The sequence below is a fragment of the Zalophus californianus genome, chromosome 12 (genome assembly GCF_009762305.2).
Source record: "Zalophus californianus isolate mZalCal1 chromosome 12, mZalCal1.pri.v2, whole genome shotgun sequence".
In the NCBI taxonomy this organism is placed as follows: Eukaryota; Metazoa; Chordata; class Mammalia; order Carnivora; family Otariidae; genus Zalophus; species Zalophus californianus.
Window position 1 is genome coordinate 101,244,999 of NC_045606.1, and position 22,657 is coordinate 101,267,655.

The following is a 22,657-nucleotide window of genomic DNA, read 5'->3' on the forward strand; positions in this document are numbered from 1 at the left end:
GGTTATGAATCTGGCAATGAATCCTCAATTATTCAGGCACTGTGGTCGTGGATAGGATGCTAAGAATACTTTCTATAAACTTTTCTCTCTCACCCAACTAGAGCAGTAAAACTACAAAGAAACACCACACAGAAAATGCGCGTGGTTTCCAGAGGCGTGGGTGCTGGAGGCACCCGCTCCCCGATCGGCCTGCGCGCTAAGGGAAGGGCCGGCGGGCGGCACGCGTACCTGCGGGCGTGAGGATCAGCGCTTGCAGGATGTCCGACAGGGAGATGATACCCACGATGCTATCTGCTTCGTTCACGACCACCAGCCGATGCACCTGCAAACGAGACAAGTAGCTCCCCTGTCAGTTTACAGAAGGTTCTGCCTACAATGGGTATTAGCAAATATGTCTTTCATATACTATACAAGGAATACATCCCACAAATAAGAGACAGAAACCATGTCCAGAACGATGAAAGGTCTTAGGCTCTAAAGTTAAAATGCAATGCTGACTTTAACTACTTGTAGGAAAAATTTGCCAGCTATGTCCCACTGTTCTTAGATTTTAGAATATTAACATATGAACGGTACAACCCAAAACATGAAGTACGATGTAGTCATAATACTCTCTTAAGCATAAGTTTTTACATTTTTAAAGTAGTATTTCAGTTTCAAGTAACTATCCGCTACTGATTTACACGGGAAAGACGTCCAAATGAGCGCTGGAACAGAACAGGTCACGGTTCATTGTTTTATAGTCTTTTCTCCACGAAGTTCATAATTAATATGTTCATATGGTTCAGAGGATAAATGAGCTATAATAAAGTAAATAGAGTACATTCACATCTCATGTTCTACTCAAGTCTTTTATAAGCGAATGGCCAGTGTTTTGAGGTATTACTCTGACAAAGCATCCTTAACACAGGAAAGGAGTGAGCAGGCATCAAGCTTCTCTGAGCGCCTCTGACTTCCAAGCTTTAGCACTTAGGCCTGAGGCAGCCACACACCTGCTGGTTACCCTGGAGACGATCCTCTTCTTCTCCCTCTGGAACAGTTACCCCCCCCCCCACACACACACACATACTGTGGGGGGCACAGGAAGGAGATGGAAGGAAATTCTATTTTTAGATTTGTCTCTGATACTGTGTTGGGGATGCTTTTCACATCTTAGCTTGCTTCGGGTTTAAAAAAAAAAATGACTTTGTTCTCATGACATGACTTTTAAGTTTCTCTAGGGGAGTCTGGCTGGCTCAGTCAGAAGAGCATACAACCCTTGATCTCCGGGTCCTGAGTTTGAGCCCCACGTTGGGTGCAGAGATTACTTAAACTTGAAAAATTTCTCTAAAAAAACTGTAGGGTCTTCAATAATTCTGCAATACAATTATTTATAATTATAAATTAAAATAACAGCTTATATCTAGGATCAGAGAACGGTTTCTAGTCTATGAGACACATTTTGTTAACGATCAATAATGCTAATTAAATAACTCTCTTTAGAACTACTGAAGGTCAAGGAGAGGCCATCTCACCCAGAGAATTAATTCTACCAGGCAGAACTGACCACCAAAAACATTTTCTTGTCATTTGCTGCTGAGTCTAAACTGTGAATATTCCTGGGTATCAAAAAGCTGCTGTGGTATTTATGTCATATAAATAAACCAAATCATTGCTGATACTGTTTGCCCTTTCTCCAACAACTGTATTTGAGGTAAAATTGGCCTTGGTCCCCCAGTAAGAAGTCACTGGGTTAAAGAAATTATTTAATTTTTTTAAAAATTGATTTATTATTTTTTTAAGATTTTATTTATTTGAGAGTGAGAGACAGAGACAGTGAGTTAGAACACTGAGCAGGGAGGAGAGGGAGAAGCAGGCTTCCCGCTGAGCAGGGAGCCCGATGCGGGGCTCGATCCCAGGACCCTGGGACCATGACCTGAGCCGAAGGCAGACGCTTAACCAACTGAGCCACCCAGGCGCCCCAATAAATTATTTTAACGGGGAAAAAAGTCAAGATGCATAATGAGAAAAGTACTGAATTACATCTTTATTTTCCTCAATGACCCATTTCCTATTACAAAGGAGTATCTGTTGCTTGCCAGATGAACTGAAAGGACAAGCCAGTTACCTTTTTTCTTCTACCTGAGGGATGCATGCTCCAGTGAGAGAGCTCAGAGGAGCACTGCGCTCCTAGGGTTCTCCACATGAGCCAGAACCCCACCACCCGGGAACAGCCAGTTAATACTGTGCTGTGGGTCCTTCTGGCCTCTCTTCTGCACATATATATGCATATAAATGATTAAAATCATACTATATACAGTAATTGGCTTTTTCTCTTAGGAATACATTGCTAATGTTTTTTTTTTTTCATATCAACCAAATACTCTTCTAGAACATTTTTCACTCTTATGAGGGGCTCTATCATATGGACGTCCATTGTCTTTATAAACAGGATCATTACCTATGATCTTCAAAAGGCATGTAATTCTAAGGACCTTATGAAAAGTTAAGATGTATTCCTAAGTCAATGAAAACTCTCTGGAAAACAAGACTGATGGATATTAAATTCAAGTAGAAAAAGTTAAAGAGTTCATACTGAGATGCTAGTCAAATATGTTTCAAAAGCCACAGTAGTGGTAATGGGGGGTGGGGCCTCCCCTCAGGTGAGCACAGGGCAAGGTGGAAGTCTTCAGTACCCAATGATGAAAAGAGAGCTGTGTTTCTATCTGACGGCTCCAGCAAGGGAGGTCGTCTTCTGATGCGACCTCTACTTCATATGTAATATTAAGAACACCTGTTAGCCTAAAAAATTATCAGGGACTTTTCTTCTTGGACTGCATTCTCATATTTACAGTAAAAAGTACCAGAGCGGACATAGCATTATGAATGGATTCTGCCTACTCAGGGACTGTTCCAGAAAGAACACTGCTGCATCCTTCAGTCCTAGAGAGGGATAAATGGGAGAACATTCCTATCCCTGGCTAATAAGGAAAGAAATGATCTGGGGAGTGGGTATACTGAATTAGATGCGTTATCCAGTGATCTCGCTCATCTTTTATTTTAGTACACCCAAAAATCCTACACGCAGTAAAGTATGAGGGCACATGAGTGCTGAGGGTCAGGAAGTGATGTTATCAGACTGCCTACTATTATCCAAATCAGGCAAGAGAGAACATTAACTTAAAAAGATCAAAAGATAATTTTGATTTATCCTTCACTTTGTTAAAACTATATAATCATGGGAGCCTGGGTGGCTCAGTTGGTTAAGCATCTGCCTTCGGCTCCGGTCATGATCCCAGGGTCCTGGGATCAAGTCCTGCATTGGGCTCCCTGCTCAGCAGGGAGCCTGTCTCTCCCTCTGCCTCTCTCTCTCTCTTATGAATAAATAAAATCTTAAAAAAAAAACCAAAAAACAAAACTATATAATCACACATTTTTAACTTCAAATTCATAAATACCCTAATGGAACTCAAAGCTCTTGGGACATGTTTTCTTAATTATGTATTTTTTAAACCATGGAAGTCTCTTACCAGTTTGATTCAACTATGATATCAGGACTTATCAATTCAATTCAATAAACATTTCCAGATCAGCTACACGTCAGGCAACACGCGAGGTTCTGGAGAGGGAAAGTGGGAGATCCGACGGAACCAGCCTCCGCTCCCCTGGCCGTTCCCGCGATTCACGATCCCCCCACCGCGGCACCCCGGTCAGTGAGTACTTGGGGCAACAGGGCTGGGGCAGGGGTGCGGAGGGAGGAGTGGCCCCGCTGCCTCACCTCAGCCCGCACTATTCTGTCCACGATGGTCTCCAGGATTTCCAGCTTACTGCACTTCACGACACCCTCGAAATACTGAGAGCGGTGCTGAAGGGCCTGGGTCACTGTGATATCTAGGTTATTGTAGGTTTTTTCAGCAGCAAGGTTCTGTAATAAAGTAACAACGAATTATATCCTTTCATTTCAATTCACATTCATAACCAAAATTAGTAAGTTTCAAGTGACCTGATTTTTAAAAATATTCATGTTCATCACCGTGCCAGGTTATCACATGCAGTTAGCATTATTTCATCATCAATAATAACTAAAGCTTACAAGGTATACCTTTGTCGTGGAGCACCCTTGTGACATAGCATCGGCGTGTCCTACAGAAGAATCCCATTCTTACCCTGTGAGGCTCTAGAGCCCACGTGAATAAAGTCTTTGGAGAGATGGACTAACATTTGTAAGAAGGGGTGAGAAGTGCCCCAGGGTGCCCTCCACAACAGGCTCTCCCTGTGAGCCCTTGCCCGGGGAGCCAGGTTTCCGCTGGGAAGGCGCTGAGGGAGCCCTGGGATCGAGCAGCTGTGGAGGAAGAGCAGGCCAGACAGGCCCCACAGACCCACGGGGCTTTAACCTTAGACGGTCCTGCTCAAATTCCAATTGGCCTGTTTTTGGATGTCTGTTATCGTTAACCAGAATAAATGAAACAAAAGGGTTTGAGACAGCTGGTTGCGAAGTATTTAACACTGCGATCAACATTAGGACCAAAAAAGATGAGCACATTTGGGGCTACTAGAGTTTCAGTTCACTTTCTTAGAAATGCCATAAAACCCTAAGGAAGTGCATTTAAAATGGGGAAAAGAAAGCAGCCAGAGGAAAGATGTAGTACTACCACTAGTAGATTTATACCGGGGATTAAAAAATAGGACTTGCAATCATTCTCCTGAATGCTTTCTGCTGTTGTTCTCATCAGCAAACAACGGGATCCCTAGCAAGGGATCCACCAATTCGCGTGCACGCTAAGCACCTGCCGGCTGGCAGAATGAACAATGTCTTGTGCACGGCAATAGGACCATTTAAAATATTTACACATGCTGTAGTGCTGGATAAACTATCCATATACTGAAAAGACAACTATAAAATACTAACATATTCACTGCTAAGCCAGTGAACATTAAGTACAGTGACTATGGGCAGTCTACGGAATCCTCTGATCCACACATCCACAAAAGCTATTAAATTAGGGAAAACCACAAACAGGTGAGTTCATTTTAAATGCATTCTAGATGACAGGTGTGACAAAATTAAAAATACTTACAATTACATCAAATTTGGAATAAATATCTACAACTTTTCCTAAAAATGAAAACAGATGTTAGAAAAATGTCCTAGAAACAAAAAATAACATTTAAAATCTATCTTAACCAGATACTTACTAGCAATAAAGTATTGCTAAGTAACAAACTTGTCTAACTTTAAACAAACATTAAATCACATGTTAATGGAAGATGTGAAAATAAGCCAGTTAGAATTCTCATTAACCCGAGGGCTCCTTGGTGCTGACTTGATCTGCCTTATCTAAATTTTCATCCCCAACCCCTGCCCGCCACCCACCGGATCTGATCCATTGACTATTTAACATAAGTTTGCCCCCAGGGGACAAAGTGTGGTCTCCGAGGCCCTGGTATGATCAAACCCACAGACCTGACTCATCCACCACAGGCAAGGCCGACACTCGTCTCTCTACAAAGACGTTCAAGGCTTTGATGATGGGAGTGTCCGGGTGGATGAAGGCGATGTTGTGATAGGTCCCAATTCCAAGGGCATCCAGGTTCTGCTTCATGAAGGCAGGCTTTGGCATATCAGACATCTAAACAGGAAGATAAATACAAATGCTCTAGAGCCCAAACAGACCTTTTTAATGTTCACATGTCCACACTTGGACGAAAAACTTATGTATAACAAATTAAAGTTAGTGTTCTCTACCAATCTACCTGGCTGTCTGAATTAACATGGAAATGTTACGTATAAGAATTGTAGTTTTTGTTCAAACTGGTTTCTATTCTAAGCTTATATTTAACTACTCAGTAAAATACTGCAGAACACACAGATCGTAAGGTTCCCTTTCCCTTCACTCACTGAAAACGTGGATGGAAGAGGGAACAAGAGGTCTCTGGAAATTAAGACCCATAGCCACCCAAGAATCCTTTATTCTTAGTTATTTATGTTAAATTCCTGGCCCTGTCAGCATTATTTACGAAGAACCCACACATTTCCAAACACAGAGTGTTTGATGGGAATGGTCTGAGTTGCGGCTAAGCTAGTCCTCACCCCATCCCACCCTACATCCTGAACTCTCCTCTGGAGGACTCTAACTTGTGATTACTAGGAGCAAAGAACAAGCCAACTGAACAGAATTAAAAGAACCTTTAAAAGTTCACTTTTCTTTTCATCGGCTGTTTTAGAGGAGGAGGGAGAAGTCAGAAGAGAGAAGTCTAGGGTCACGTTTGACTAACAAAATAAGGTCTATGGTTTCAAAAATCCACCTTGTATAAAGGGTATAGTTGATTCCGTCCTCCTGGTGTACCTTATAATTATCAGGAAAAGATGAACAATTAGAAGAAACAAAATGTTCAAGTCAAAGAGTTCATCAATATTCAAATCATGAGAATCCTAGAAATTTAGAGAAAAAAAGAAAGACCTATTAGGTCATCTAGCCCATCTTGATGCAGGTTAACCCCTGTTCTATATTGTACGCTTAGGCTAACTGTCAAATGTCTCCACGGGTAAGGCCACTTTTTCTCAGAAGATGATCTCAATTCAGTAAAAATCAGGGTCTGAAATTTATTTAAAATTCTGTTATTTTAATCTGAAAACCTCTAGTTGCATATTCTAAGAGCGTGATTTAATTACCATATTGGCCCAAATGTAAGGCGGTACTGGCAGAGGCAACCTCCTCTACTCTTGATGGAAGAGAAAACACCAAGGCCTGTCTCCAGCTGATACTCCTTGTCTGCAGGAGCGCAGCCTCGAAAATGGGCTGGACTCGACCTCGTCACATCTGGGAGACCTGGCGCAGGTTTAACCCTCTGAGCCAGGCACCTCTGAGCCGAGGGGCAGCGGGGGGGAGGGACGCCACGGGGCAGAAACCACTCTGCCACGTGCCCGCGGTGACCTGCAAAGTCGCTCCACCTTGCAGTTTCACCACCTATAAAATGGGATTAATCAAAATACCTACCTGAGAGGGCAGAGGCGAAGATTAGCCGTGTCTTGTGAAGTGCTGAGGACAGGATCTGCCCCGTCATCAATGCGTAAGAGTATGTAGCTCTGACGATTAACGTTATTTTACAATGCTTACTCTCTGAGGGGCTGAAAGCCTGAGGGCCCTGATACACAGCCCCAGCCTGGGTCCCGTCCAGCCTGGACGCTGGGGCGGCGGCCCGAGCAGCACACGGGCCTGTGCACGACAGAGGTGACGTCTGTCCAGTCATCTCCACACGTCCCTAACTGTCCCTGACACGGTCTCTCCACTAAACTGTGTGCTTTTCAGTAACCTACCTTCTTTCTTAGCATTTAACCACGGAGAGTGTTAGTTTTACACGTAAACTACTAAAATATAGGACTGGCTTGGTGGACAAGGGATTTCTCCCACTTACTAAACCCCCTGTGGTTCTGCCTGCAAAACTGAGGCAGAGCCCCGGGAGAAGGAGCCTTGGCTCCTTTGCATCACACCAGAATGCGAGTTTATTTCCGTAATTGAAGCTGTGTAGAAGGAAATGGGAAAGCTAATGTGATGTAGATTTTTAATGTCTGTTAAGTTCTTTTGAAAAATGATTTCACGGGGCAGCTGGGTGGCTCAGTAGGTAAAGCGTCTGACCTGTGATTTCAGCTCAGGTCATGATCTCAGGGGTGTGAGACGGAGCCCTGCGTCGGGCTCTGCACTCAGTGTGGAGCCTGCTTAGGATTCTCTCTCTCCTTCTCCCTCTGTCCTCCTTTCTCTCTAAAATAAATAAAATCTTAAAAAAAAAAAAAAAAAGACTTCATATGATCTCTTCTGAAGCAGGAATGAGGCCTCCTACTGGTCACAGCAGACCAACTACTTCTAACCTCAAACTCAGTGCGTGTAATCCAAAGGAAAAAAATTAAAGCCCTCTTGTAAATACTCTGGTCCTTCTGAGCCTCTTTTAATATTGACCAAAGAGATCAATATTATGGATGATTATGAAGACATCTCGTTCCAAATACAGTTGAGAAAACCTACAGATAACACAGCCCGAATTTGGACCAACATGGTACTCTCTTGCCAAAATTTTATTCGCTTTGTGTTTTTCTATCACAGCAATTTATAATAAGATAATCCTGGGGACAGTATTTTTTGAATGTTTCCAAAACCATGATACCAATAAAGCATCATAAGGCAGTTTGCTATAAATACTGGCTCAATTTATCTTACACAACACTTTCTTAATTAGACTGACTTGCAAATTGCTTTACTGCCCCTCATATTTTAGGTGATAAAATATTCTAATTTAAATAGAGAATTCCAAGGGTTTTTATTATTTTGATACTTGCACTGAAAGGCGATTGCTTTTTAATTGGAATCAACTTGAAGAATGTGCAATTTAAATAGAAGTAAGTTGAGAAATTGCAGCTGAGAAACGGAGACCTCCTAACAATCCCAATTCCAAAATTAATGTCTCCTACTGAGGTGAAGGAGCCAACTTACTTGAAGTTAATTAGTTAAAGTAGATGCAACTATGTCTTTAGAAACACTAAAAACTACTTACAAAAAGCTGGAGGAACTTGAGGATTCTTTTGTGGGTAAGTATATAAAGTGCATTCCCACTGATAGGGTCAATAACTGGCAATCTGTGGATTTTATTTTTGATCAACGAGTATACAGCATCGAAGAGGCTGTGGGAAAAGCCATCAAAGTTGTTAGGAGGCTTTAAAGAAAGATGTAAAACGCTCTGGACCACCCCTGCTTTAGAAGCATTTTCAGTGTTTTTTACATCATAGCAATAAATGTTGACTTGATTTAAAACAGTGTTTTGGAAAAGTTTTAAACTGGCTATCTCAGCAAATGTTTTGATTTTTTGGTCTGTGTTAACGGCAGCTACAAGAGCGAGCTCCAGATCGCTAAGGAGAGAAGTTTCTAGTAGTGCGTTTAACACTGCTGTTCGAGAGACGGCAGCGGCGAGCCCCTGGGACCACGAACAGACACCAGCAGTGGCGGGGAGCTGTGGACTGCGCCCTGCACTGGGGCCGGCTTCGTGTGGCCCGCTCCTGGACTGCCAACCAGGAGACCAGTGTGTTTACCTGGTTGTTTTTTCAGGACTTGGAAATAAAGTAATAAAAATCAGTATTCCACTTTTTCTTGTTCGTGCTTAGAGTTTGAAGAACAGTTTCATACACTGTGGAAATGTATCAGGGCCGTCCCAGAAAGTCCGGGTCACAACACATGTGCTAGAGCGCTACTGAGGGGCAGCGTGTTCTTCCGACCGCCTCTGGACCAATGTCTAACAGAGACTGCCCTTCAACATCGGGGCACATTAGAGCCCCCCGGGGGGGGGGGGGCTGCTATAATGCACATTCCTGGGTACTACTCTTCAGAGGCCACCGAGCAGGTCGGACGTGGAGCCCAGGCATGGGCAGAATTAACAAGCTCCCCAGAGGGTTTGTGTGGCAGGTGATCAGGATTTTAAAACTGTTTAGTATGACCCTCTTCCCAGCCCCTTATCAATCCTTTGGGCAAACAATGGCTGAGTCTATGGTCTCTAAATTTATTAAGTTTGATATCTGAAATAAAGGAGGCTGTCCCCTATCTAGATTAAAAAAAATCTATCAATCATGGAAACAAAACGAGAATCTGAATAAAGGAGAAAAACTTTACACGTTTACCTTGCGTCTGGAGATATATTCACTAAAGGCTTAAATGTTTCTTGTAAATAAAGCTCTGTTTTTATAGAAAGAAAATACACAATTAGTAACACATTGGCTGTTTGCAATTATTACATAAATTTCTCTTCACTTTACAGATAACAATTAGAGGGATTAAAAACCAAAATCAAATAAATCTACTTTACTGAACACTACTGTATAAATTATAGTTAGGACTATTTTAAACAACTTATAAACTGTTTTCAGGACGTTGCCATTGTGGAAAAATTAAGTATTTGAAAACAGTATTACAACAGATGTTTTAAGAAGAAAAGTCAAGCAACTGGATGTAAAAAGCAGTACCAGCAGAGGTCACTAGAATGCTACCAAATTACTATCACCCTCCAGAGATGAAGTGCTCATGAAATCCTTTAAAACTAATTTTTGTAGGTTTTAACAAACTTTGTTCTTTAAGCGTTCTTAAGTTTTATTTTACCAAACTGATGCTCAAAATCTGTATCCTGGGGATCTTTGTAGTCTATAGAAATTATCTTTCTAAAGATCCACTGTAACTAATTCCCTTGCTGAGGTTTCTCCACAGAAAGCATTCAAGAATATCTTGACATTACCATTATTACTACCGAATACCATGTAATATCAAATTGTAAATATACTTAAATCTTGGTCTTACATTACTTATATAGAATTTGGTAAGAAGTATCTCTCTTGGTATTAAGTTATATACTCATAACAGGCAGTGCTAAGATACAGATTTCATGTTGACCGAGTTTGTTTGCTTTGACTTGATAAAGCCATTATAAACCAACTATATCATTCGATGAAATTTACAGGTCAAAGGGAATTAAAAGAGCCCCTAGCCCTTTAGAGAATTCTAATGGACGTTCAGATTTCACAGCTGCCACTCACAAAGGTTGCTTATCATTCCAAGCAGATTTTCCATTTTTAATTAATGTTTTTCTGTCTACAGGTCCCTCCATTTCTGTCCAGGCTTTTCTCTGAGACCCCTACACAAGCCCTCCCGCAATGTCTGTCAGACTGCCTTCCTCAGTGACTTCCACCCCATCCAATCCACCCCCCGCCCCACCGATCCAGCACGATGGGTCTAAGACAGAACAATCACACAGTCGTAGAATGAGAATTTAAAAAGTAGCTCCATTTCAGAAACGATCCTGTGATTTTAAAGGGTTATTTTTTCATGTGATTTATCCAAATCTTCCAGTTTAAAGTTCATTTGTTCTATATTTCTCCATATTTTGTAAAGAAATAATTATTAAATTTAAGAACAGATCATTGCTTTTATTAGTTGTAGGAGGCATTCCCCCTTGGTGCATTTTCTATCTAGAGACATGTCTGTGGGCAAGGACAGCCACACTCAGGAGTGAGTGGTGACTCCGCTGGGGGCAGTGGCTGGGGCCCAGGCGAGCTCATTCGTCCTTATGTCCCAGCCTTAGTATAAAGACATGCTGTAGGTTCTCTATAAATGTCCATTCAACAGAATGGATCATATTTATAATAGTATGGTACACTACCGAGATTAAAATAGAAATGTTTTAATTATGTAGTTTATTAAGCAGAGAGAGAAGGATCCGTGAAGTTAAAACATATTTTACAAACTAAGCAGAACATTTTTTTCCTGATATGAAAAATTTTTAACGCCCAATTGTGCTTACCCCTCCATGTTTCAATCTTATGTTCCTCTAATTCATAAATCTGTACCTGCAAATGAGAAAAATTCTTATTTACAAATGTTAACATATACTACATAAGAAAAATTACTTCATAACTACTGCAGAGTCCCATAATTCAGCAGGTGGAAACAAGATAATTCAGAAATACTGGAAATATAAAATGCTCTACATTTCTTTGGAGATAAATGTTTTCTAAATTTAAAACATAATTTAGGTGCCTGGCTGGCTCAGTCAGTGGTGTGTGCGACTCTTGAGCTCAGGGTTGTGAGTCTGCGCCCCACACTGGGTGTAGAGTTACTTAAAAAATAAAAAATCTTAAAAAAAAAAAAACTAGTTATAATATTTTCGTTATTTTAACATGAAAATTTCTGATACACTTAAATTTTAAAACATAAATGGACATACATACCCAATTCCTTCTTTTTAAAGATACAGAAAATTTTTAGCAACTCTAGTTTAAAAAGGACAAATGGTTAAATTGTGCTAAGGAGAGATAGAGGAGAATTTACAACCAACACCATAAATACAATTATAAGAGAACATTATGAGCAATTATATGCCAACAAATTAGGCAATCTGGAAGAAATGGATACATTCCTAGAAACTATAAACTACCAAAACTACCAAGAAATGGATACATTCCTAGAAACATATAAACTACCAAACATATAAACTGAAACAGGAAGAAACAGAAAACCTGAACAGACCCATAACCAGCAAAGAAACTGAAGCAGTAATCAAAAACCTCCCAACAAACAAGAGTCCAGGGCCAGATGGCTTCCCAGGGGAATTCTACCAAACATTTAAAGGAGAATTAACACCTATTCTTCTGAAACTGTTTCAAAAAATAGAAATGGAAGTAAAACTTCCAAACTCATTCTATGAGGTCAGCATTACTTTGATCCCCAAACCAAAGATCCCGGTAAAAAGGAGAATTACAGACCAATATCCCTGATTGAACACGGATGCAAAAATTCTTACCAAATACTAGCCCACAGGATCCAATGGTACATTAAAAGGAGTATTCACCCCGGCCAAGTGGGATTTATCCCTGGGCTGCAAGGGTGGTTCAACATCCGCAAATCAATCAACGCAATACACCACATTAATGAAAGAAAGGAGAAGAACCATATGATCCTCTCAATAGATGCAGAAAAAGCATTTGACAAAATACAGCATCCTTTCTTGATCAAAACTCTTCCGAGTATAGGGATAGAGGGTACATACCTCAATATCATAAAAGCCATCTACGAAAAACCCACAGCGAATATCATTCTCAATGGGGCAAAACAGAGAGCTTTTCCCCTAAGGTCAGGAACATGATGGGGATGTCTACCCTCACCGTGGCTGTTCAACACAGTACTGGAAGTCCTTGCCTCAGCAATCAGACAACAAAAAGAACCTTTAAAAGGCATCTAAATTGGCAAAGAAGTAGTCAAACTTTCACTCTTCTGAGACAACATAATCCTCTATGTAGAAAATCCAAAAGGCTCCACCAAGAAACTGCTAGCACTGATAGGGGAATTCAGCAAAGTCACAGGATATAAAATCAATGCACAGAAGTCAGTGGCATTTCTATACACTAACAATGAAGCAGAAGGAACAGAAATCAAGGAATCGATCCCATTTACAATTGCTCCAAAAACCATAAGATACCTAGGAAAACCTAACCAAAGAGGTAAAGGATCTATACTACTGAAAACTACAGAACACTCATGAAAGAAACTGAGGAAGACACAAAGAAATGGAAAAATATTCCATGCTCATGGACTGGAAGAAGAGATATTGTTAAAATGTCTATGCTACCCAAAGCAATCTATACATCCAATGCAATCCCTACCAAAATACCATGAGTATTTTTCACAGCGCTGGAACAAACAATCCTAAAATTTGTATGGAACCAGAAAAGACCCCGAATAGCTAGCTAAAGGAATGTTGAAAAAGAAAACCAAAACTGGAGGCATCACAATTCTGGACCTCAAGCTGTATTACAAAGCTGTAATCATCAAGACAGTATGGTTACTGGCACAAAAACACAGATCAATGGAACAGAATAGAGCCCAGAAATGGACCCTCAACTCTATGGTCAACTAATCTTCAACAAAGCAGGAAAGAATGTCCAATGCAAAAAAGTCTCTTCAACAAATGGTGTAGGGAAAATTGGACAGCCACATGCAGAAGAATGAAATTGGACCATTTCCTTACACCACACACAAAAATAGACTCAAAATGGATGAACGACCTCAGTGTGAGACAGGAATCCATCAAAATCCTGGAGGAGAACACAGGCAGCAACCTCTTTGACCTCAGCCGCAGCAACTTCTTGCTAGACACATCTCCAAAGGCAAGGGAAGCAAGGGTAGAAATGAACTACTGGGACTTCATCAAGATAAAAAGCTTTTGCACAGCAAAGGAAACAGTCAACAAAACTAAAAGGCAACCCACAGAATGGGAGAAGATATTTGCAAATGACATATCAGATAAAGGGCTAGTATCCAAAATCTATAAAGAACTTATCAAGCTCAACACCCAAAGAACAAATAATCCAATCAAGAAATGGACAGAAGACATGAACAGACATTTCTCCAGAGAAGACATACAAATGGCCAACAGACACATGAAAAAGTGCTCAACATCACTCATCACCAGGGAAATACAAATCAAAACCACAAAGAGATACCACCTCACACCCGTCAGAATGGCTAAAATTAACAAGACCAGAAATGACAGATGTTGGCAGGGATGTGGAGAAAGGGGAACCCTCCTACACCGTTGGTGGGAATGTAAGCTGGTGCAGCCACTCTGGAAAACAGTATGGAGGTTCCCCAAAAACTTAAAAATACAGCTACCCTATGACCCAGCAATTGCACTACTGGGTATTTACCCCAAAGACACAGATGTAGTGAAAAGAAAGGCCATATGAACCCCAATGTTCATAGCAGCAATGTCTGCAATAGCCAAACTATGGAAAGAGCCCAGATGTCCACTGACAGATGAATGGATAAAAGAAGAGGTGGTGTGTGTGTATGTGTGTGTGTATATATCAGCCATCAAAAAAATAATGAAATCTTGCCATTTACAATGATGTGGATGGAACCAGAGGGTATTATGCTAAGCGAAATAAGTCAGAGAAAGACAAATACCATATGATTTCACTCATATGTGGAATTTAAGAAACAAAACAGATGAACATAAGAGAAGGGAAGGAAAAATAAGATAAAGACAGAGAGGGAGGCAAACCACAAGAGACTCTTAAATATATGGAACAAACAGGCTGGAGGGGAGGTAGGTGGGGGGATGGGGTAACTGGGTGATGGGCATTAAGGAGGGCACGTGATGTGATGAGCACTGGTTGCTATACGCAACTTATGAAATACTGAATTCTACCCCTGAAACTAGTAATACAATATATGTTAACTAAATTGGAATTTAAATAAAGAATAAAAAAAATTTCCATTTCCATTTTGTGGAAAACCAGCCATAGAAAATTTTACAAAGACCCTACAAAATCTTTCAAGTGGGAGCTCCCAATCTCACTGAAAACTCAAAAGGAATAAGGTTTGAAAGTAAGACTGGAGATCACCCAAGGAAGAATTAGCACATGTATGATCAACGGCACTAAAACCGGAAAGATGAACACAGGGTCAGAGACCCGTGGGACGGTGTTGAGTGGCCTGATACACATGCAACTGAAGTCCCAGGGGAGAAAGAATGAGATAGAGAAAAATACCTGAAGAAACAGCAGTCAAAAACTTCCCAAATTAGGTGAAGCGCGAACCTAGAAAATCATGGAAACGCAGCATGCCTGGAGCAGGGATACACACAAGGAAAACCAGACGTAGGCGCGGGGCCGCTAGTGCTGAAACCGAAGGAAAGAGTCTTGAACCAGAAGGAAACAGCAGACTATCCAGAGGACAGAAGGATAAACCTTTCTATTGACTTCTGATCCGAAGCACTGGGAGGCCAAAGGACAATGAAATGACATCTTCCAAGTGTTAAAAACAACTGTTAACTCAGTTTCTATAAAACAGCAAAAGTGTTCTCCAGGCATGAGGACGACATCAGGACATTGTCAGATGAACAAGAACCACGATGGCTGGGCACAAGAGAACTGGACGGATGGCCCAGGACCACGGGCACGGTGGGGGTGGTGCACACACCACAGGCAGCAGTGAGAGACGGCGCCTCAGCATAAAAACTATGAATGCTTTTTCTTTTTACTCTTCATTTTGTTTAAAACAAAAATAAGGGCAGATTAAATGGAACTATATTTTATGCAAAAACCTCAGTATTAACTCCAAATAGATTGTGTGAAGTGAAAGCGGACTCTGAAATTCATACCGCAACCAGAACAGTACAGCGCGGAGAGGTATGGGAAATATCAGTGGAGCTCTGCCAGCCACGACGGAGGGGACAGGGCTACGCTAGTCTCCGGATGCAGACAACTAGAAAATGGGGGAAAATATGTGCAACAGCAGTTCTCAGACATTGGGCAATCGGCAGGGCAGGACTGCCACCCCCGGGAGAAGGCACGCAAACAAACTGAGCCCACAATCACATCTCTCGAGACTGTGACCCAGTTAGGGCACAACACTCCCGCTGAGTTGGAGAGACAGAAATCAAAGTCTGGGCAGACGGAGCCAAGTGGAATTTGTGGGCAGAAAACCAGACAGGAGGAGCCGTCCAGAACAAGAGATGGTGCTGAGATCTCCTTGCGTTTTTGACTGAATACTAAGCAGGCGTGCCCGGGGTGAGAAGACAGGAGGCCAGGCCAAGACTCACAGTGGAAGACATTGCGTCTTGACCAGGCAGAATGGAAAGTCCTCGCTAAACCACCAAGGAATTCCACGGAGATCCCGGAAGCAAGAGAACCGAACCAAAGATGAACACTCTAACAAAGCTTAAAAACTGGCCGCCCAATATAAACATTTGAAAAGATGCTCGTCATCATTAGCCATCGGGGAAATGCAAATCAGACGGACAATGGAATAGCACCTCACACCTGTCAGAACAGCTAGTATCAAAAAGACAAGAAATAGTAAGTGTTGGCGAAGATGTGGAGCAAAGGGGACCCTCGTGCGCTGTTGTGAGAACGGAAGCTGGTGCAGCCGCTGTGGAAAACAGTATGGGCTTTCCTCAAAAAATTAAAAACAGGGGTGCCTGGGTGGCTCAGTTGGTTAAGTGTCTGCCTTTGGCTCGGGTCATGATCTCAGGGTCCGAGGCTGCAGCATGATTTACAATAGCCAAGACAAGGAAGCAACCCAAGTGTCCACTAATAGATGAATGAACAAATGCACACACATACACACACCCAGGAATACTAGTCATAAAAAAGAACAGAATCTTGCCATTTAAATGTGGCAATGTGGATGGACCTAGAGGGAATTATGCTAAGTGAAGTAAGTCAAACAGAGAAAGACAAATACTAAAGGATTTCACCTAATGTAGAATCTAAAAAACAAAACGAGTACAGAAATATACTCATATATACAGAGAACAAACTGATGGGTCGCTAGAGGAGCATGGGGTGAAGGGAAAGAGGACCAAGAGGTACAGACTTCGAGTTATAAACTAAGTAAGTCACAGGCGCGCCCGGCGTGGCTCAGTCGCTAAGCGTCTGCCTTCGGCTCAGGTCATGATCCCAGGGTTCTGGGATCGAGCCCCGCGTCGGGGGATGGAGTCCCACATCGGGCTCCTTGCTCAGCAGGGAGCCTGCTTCTCCTTCTCCCACTCCCCTGCTTGTGTTCCTGCTCTCGCTATCTCTCTGTCAAATAAATAAAATCTTTAAAAATAAAATAAATCAGTCATGGAGATATAGTAAATAAAACTGTAACTTTGTATGGTGACAGATGGTAACTAGACCTATTGTGCTAATCAGTTTGTAACGTATAAAAATACTGAATCACTCTGTTGTATGCATGAAACTAATATAATATTGTATGTCAATTATAACTTAATAAAAAAAGAATTTGGACTGTATATTTAGACAACTGCTTTTATAGAAATTTTGATTTAATTAGCTACTGCTAACATTTTTATTTTATTATTTTAAGACTTCTTTATTTTAGAGACAGAGTGTTTGCAAGGGTGGGGAGGGGCAGAGGGAGAGAGGGTCTCAAGCAGACTTCCCAGAGCGCAGAGCCCCACGTGGGCTGAATCGCACAACCCTGAGATCATGAGCTGAAACCAAGAGTCAGACACTTAACTGAGCCACCCAGGTGCCCCTTGCGGAGATTTTTAATAGGGGTTTAGCTGCATTTTATCAAAATATATCTAGTTATTGGGGCACCTGGGTGGCTCAGTCGTGAAGCGTCTGCCTTCGGCTCAGGTCATGGTCTCAGGATGCTGGGATCGAGCCCCGCATGGGGCTCCCTGCTCCGTGGGAAGCCTGCTTCTCCCTCTCCCACTCCCCCTGTTTGTGTTCCCTCTCTCACTGTGTCTCTGTCAAATAAATAAATAAATAAAAATCTTTAAAAAAATATATATCCAGTTAATAATCATACTTGTGTTGATTTTGCTAGTTCAAAAGCAGACATATGATCATTATAAAGAAAACCAATATTTACCTGCATTGGTAGTATTTAAGAAATCAGATACCTCATGTGAAATAAATATGGGATACATACAAAGTCTTTGGTAAAACTTGATTCTAAGAGTATCTTTTTCTTTTTTAAAGATTTTATTTATTTATTTGACAGAGAGATAGAGAGCACAAGTAGGCAGAGAGGCAGGCAGAAGGAGAGGGAGAAGCAGGCTCCCTGCTGAACAGGAAGCCCAATGTGGGACTCGATCCCAGGACCCTGGGATCATGACCTGAGCTGAAGGCAGCCGCTTAACCGACCGAGCCACCCAGGCGCCCCTAAGAGTATCTTTTTTTATTTTTATTTATTTTTTAAAAGATTTTATTTATTTATTTTGAGAAAGAGATAATGAGAGACAGAGAGCACAAGAGGGAAGAGGGTCAGAGGGAGAAGCAGACTCCCTGCTGAGCAGGGAGCCTGATGTGGGACTCAATCCTAAGACTCCAGGATCATGACCTGAGCTGAAGGCAGTCGCTTAACCAACTGAGCCACCCAGGCGCCCGAGTATCTTTTTTAAAAATAGATTTTATTTATTTATTTGAGAGAGAGCACCAGAAGGGTGCGGGGGGGGGGGGGGAGGGAGAAGCAGACTCCCCACTGAGCAGGGAGCCTGATGCAGGACTTAATCCCAGGATTCTGGGATCATGACCTGAGCCCATGGCAGACGCTTAACTGACTGAGCCACCCAGGTGCCCCTTAAGAGTATCTCTTATGTTTTTACTTTCTCGTTTTATATAGGAATTTAATTATTGGGCAATATTAACCATTACATGTAAAAAGAATATTAATTCGATTGTCTTTTACTTTTCAGATATCCAAAATAGTAATAAAGAAAAAAAATTATACAATTCAGTCCTTGCCCACCCTTGCAAAAAACAGAAAAACAAAACCAACCCCCCCCCCGACAAAGCAATCAACCCCCCAACGAACAAAAACCAAAACCAAAAACCAAACAAGCTGGCAGAATCACAAAAATCATAGTGTTAGATAAAAGGCCTTATGTGGTTCTCAAACTATGCTATTTTTTTTTTTATAAAGATTTTATTTATTTGACAGGGAGAGACACAGTGAGAGAGGGAACACAAGCAGGGGGAACGGGAGAGGGAGAAGCCGTCTTCCCACCGAGCAGGGAGCCCGATGCGGGAATCGATCCCAGGACCCTGAGATCATGACCTGAGCCGAAGGCAGTCGCTTAACCAACTGAGCCACCCAGGCGCCCGAGTATCTTTTTTAAAAATAGATTTTATTTATTTATTTGAGAGAGAGCACCAGAAGGGTGCGGGGGGGGGGGGGAGGGAGAAGCAGACTCCCCACTGAGCAGGGAGCCTGATGCAGGACTTAATCCCAGGATTCTGGGATCATGACCTGAGCCCATGGCAGACGCTTAACTGACTGAGCCACCCAGGTGCCCCTTAAGAGTATCTCTTATGTTTTTACTTTCTCGTTTTATATAGGAATTTAATTATTGGGCAATATTAACCATTACATGTAAAAAGAATATTAATTCGATTGTCTTTTACTTTTCAGATATCCAAAATAGTAATAAAGAAAAAAAATTATACAATTCAGTCCTTGCCCACCCTTGCAAAAAACAGAAAAACAAAACCAACCCCCCCCCCCGACAAAGCAATCAACCCCCCAACGAACAAAAACCAAAACCAAAAACCAAACAAGCTGGCAGAATCACAAAAATCATAGTGTTAGATAAAAGGCCTTATGTGGTTCTCAAACTATGCTATTTTTTTTTTTATAAAGATTTTATTTATTTGACAGAGAGAGACACAGTGAGAGAGGGAACACAAGCAGGGGGAACGGGAGAGGGAGAAGCCGTCTTCCCACCGAGCAGGGAGCCCGATGCGGGAATCGATCCCAGGACCCTGAGATCATGACCTGAGCCGAAGGCAGACGCTTAACAACTGAGCCACCCAGGCGTCCCTCAAACTATGCTCTTATAAAACAGTTGGACCAGGGAGTTCTCCCACTAAAGTTAGCCAGCAGCAGTCTTTTTGTAACTGGCAGAAAAATATCAAAACTGGATTTCTCCAATTTTAAGTTTTACTTCTTTAAAACCACAGAGTACATACGGTTCTTGTGAAAAAAATTAGGGGGTAACTGCATGAGGTTGCACTCCCATGGACAGGCCTGGAAGATAAGCTCTGTGGCACTGGACCATTCATGGGTCCACGTGGTCACAACACTGCAACACGCCCATAATGTCATTAAAGATCATAAATTTAGGGGCACCTGGGTGGCTCAGTTGGTTGGGCAACTGCCTTCGGCTCAGATCATGATCCTGGGGTCCTGGGATCGAGCCCCGCATTGGGCTCCCTGCTCAGCAAGGAGCCTGCTTCTCCCTCTCCCACTCCCCCTGGTTGTGTTCCCTCTCATGCTGTCTCTCTCTATTAAATAAAATCTTAAAAAAAAAAGATCATAAATTTAGTGACTGTATATATACACTGACATGACATGCCCATTATATATATACTTGTAAAATTCAACTACCAGCACCACCACCCCTCTACACATACACAGAAATATACAGCTCCAATGACCGACATAAGGATTTCTGGCACTTACCATGGGTGACTTATAGTATCTATGTAGTATATTTATGAAATCTGTAATTGTTAGCATTCCTGGAACAAAGAATTATATGTTAAATATAAAACCATGAAAAATTTCACAGGATAAGCAAACCTGGAATATTTTCTAGAAAAGCTTCTGAAACATACTTTAAAGGTATCAAGCACAGTTTAATATATTATATTATTTAGGACTATTAGTCTGTGAACTATCTACAACAAACTAAGATAAATTTAGCTTAAATTAAACCTGACAATAAGTACAATGGAATCAACCACAGTATTTGGCAATTCAGTGATAGAAAACTTACTGATAATATAAAACCTCACAAAAGACTTGCAGCTACATGTAAATAATTTAAAATACTTGACAATAAGGTAAGGTATTCCAAAAACTTTACACATAGGACACTTCCGGGGGCACTTGGATTGTTTCCTGAGAAGCATTCTACAAACAGTAGTTCTTTAAGTATTGATTTAGCGCCTACTTATCAAGTGCCTACTATGGGCCAGATTCCAGGGCTACAGAGATGAAGAAGATATGAAACTTCTTTGAGGAAACGGTCACCTAAAGCAGGAGGCAGACAAACTGGTAATTTTAAATCAATGTAATGCGTACTAGGAGAGCCAACATCCGCCGTGTACAATGAGAGATTCTGGAGTTCAGATACTGAGTTACAGGATGTTTCCGATAGGACAGCAATGATTTAGCGCAGGCATCGATCGCGTCTACGTCGCTTCATTTGCCTGGTCCACAGAAGCAGGGGCTGCCCACATACACGCGAGCAAAGGCAACCCACGGTCAGGGGTCTGAGCACAGTGTCCCCTGTGCACCCTGTTCCCTGGCCTTACAGCAACTGGCAAAGGCACAGAAGCTCCTTCAGGGAGCCAGAAAGGTACTGAATCAAAAGAAACTGGATAAATAAATAAATATGAAAAAGAAACTCTGTGGGAGAACCTCAGTGTTTTGAATTTGCTAGCGGCCCCACCTGACCCAGACGTAAAAGCCAGAAGTCCTTTAGCCTGGCAGTATGTTTTTGAGGCTGAGTTCTAAACTAGCACCTATTAGGATACCTTGGGCTTTCTGCTTTTAGGTTCCCATTTCAGATTTCTTCCCAGGCCCACACTGCTTACCTACAAAGCTTTGTTTCTTACTCTCCCACAGTGGCGCTGCTCGAACACCATTGGCTACTAAGGCAAAGAAAGCCTTTTTCACCTAAGGACAAACAGGAGAAACAAAAACATACTTTAAAGTCCATACATCAGGGGGAAAAAGACCTTCAATCAAAATATCCAACCAGATCTTACCAGTTATTTTCAATGTTAAGTTTTATAAGTTTGAGAGCCTAAAAAGAGCTGAATTTATTAACATTGGCAAAAATACTTTTGTATTATATTTAAAGACTGGAGATTTTTTGAAGCTGAAACAATGCAATTCACTTCAAAAAATTTTTCATTGTATCTAAAGACTTTGTACACAGAGACTTTATACAGTTAAAACTGTATAAAAGAATTAAACTTCAGTTTAATTTCTCCTGTACGTGGTTATTAGTTCATTTCAAAACACTGAAGTTATATCAAATGACCTGAAATGAAAATCTGTTTCTCATATGTTCAGTAACAAAACAAACCAGCATCCTTTCTCACTTCCTGGAGGCTGAGAAGAGGTATGAGAGATATAATATCCTTGCACTTTGATATCGTCTAGAGACAAATGTTCAGTGTGTGCCGGAGCCTGTTCAGGGTGCACTCACATATGGCGTCTCTGTGAGCCCCAGCGACACAGCCCATCTGGGGCACCGCACCGGGTACAGGAGGCACCGGAGGGGGTGGTGTGTGAAACGCCAAAAGCTCAGTGCTGAAGATGACCCTCTAAATGCCCAGAACAAATAAACACAGGGAAAATGGTTCCCCTTTATTAAGAACTGAAGAAATAGAAGATTAAAGCAATTCTAAAGTATCACTTAGAGCTGCTCAATAGGCCAATATTGTTCGGTTACAGCAGCTAATGCAAATCATTAGAAAAATGTTGGAGCCACAGCGTGTGTCAAGAATCACGAAAGCATTCATACTGTTTGTGCGCTAGCTTTTTCTCTGTTGAATTATTATGTAGTCATCCTAAATTTTAGGAGTAGGAATCAAAGATGTTCAATGTGGCATTATTTC

At 41.6% G+C, this 22,657-nt stretch overlaps 2 protein-coding genes across 11 annotated transcripts in view; one reads left to right on the forward strand and one right to left on the reverse strand.

The window, feature by feature from the left end:
- The window catches only part of LOC113911515 (translation initiation factor IF-2-like), a 36,026-nt gene extending 26,393 nt beyond the window's left edge, over positions 1-9,633 (forward strand). Inside the window, exons 2-3 of the mRNA XM_035723363.1 lie at positions 3,568-3,688; positions 8,856-9,633. Of these exons, the coding sequence (XP_035579256.1) occupies positions 3,568-3,688; positions 8,856-8,882 (148 nt within the window). The 3' untranslated portion in view covers positions 8,883-9,633. The remainder of the gene's footprint in view (positions 1-3,567; positions 3,689-8,855) is intronic.
- Positions 1-22,657, reverse strand: part of PRKAG2 (protein kinase AMP-activated non-catalytic subunit gamma 2) — a 254,783-nt gene that overhangs the window by 5,202 nt on the left and 226,924 nt on the right. For 8 of the 10 annotated variants that reach the window (XM_027574190.2, XM_027574189.2, XM_027574188.1 and 5 more), the window contains 9 exons: positions 21,626-21,707; positions 20,487-20,545; positions 11,311-11,356; positions 9,641-9,695; positions 8,527-8,653; positions 5,444-5,609; positions 5,058-5,095; positions 3,758-3,904; positions 229-322 (listed from right to left, as the gene is read on the reverse strand). In XM_027574190.2, the coding sequence (XP_027429991.1) occupies positions 229-322; positions 3,758-3,904; positions 5,058-5,095; positions 5,444-5,609; positions 8,527-8,653; positions 9,641-9,695; positions 11,311-11,356; positions 20,487-20,545; positions 21,626-21,707 (814 nt within the window). Of the gene's footprint in view, positions 1-228; positions 323-3,757; positions 3,905-5,057; positions 5,096-5,443; positions 5,610-6,285; positions 6,413-8,526; positions 8,654-9,640; positions 9,696-11,310; positions 11,357-20,486; positions 20,546-21,625; positions 21,708-22,657 lie in introns of those variants that run through there. The other 2 variants (XR_003516499.1, XM_027574193.1) reach the window with 2 other exon arrangements.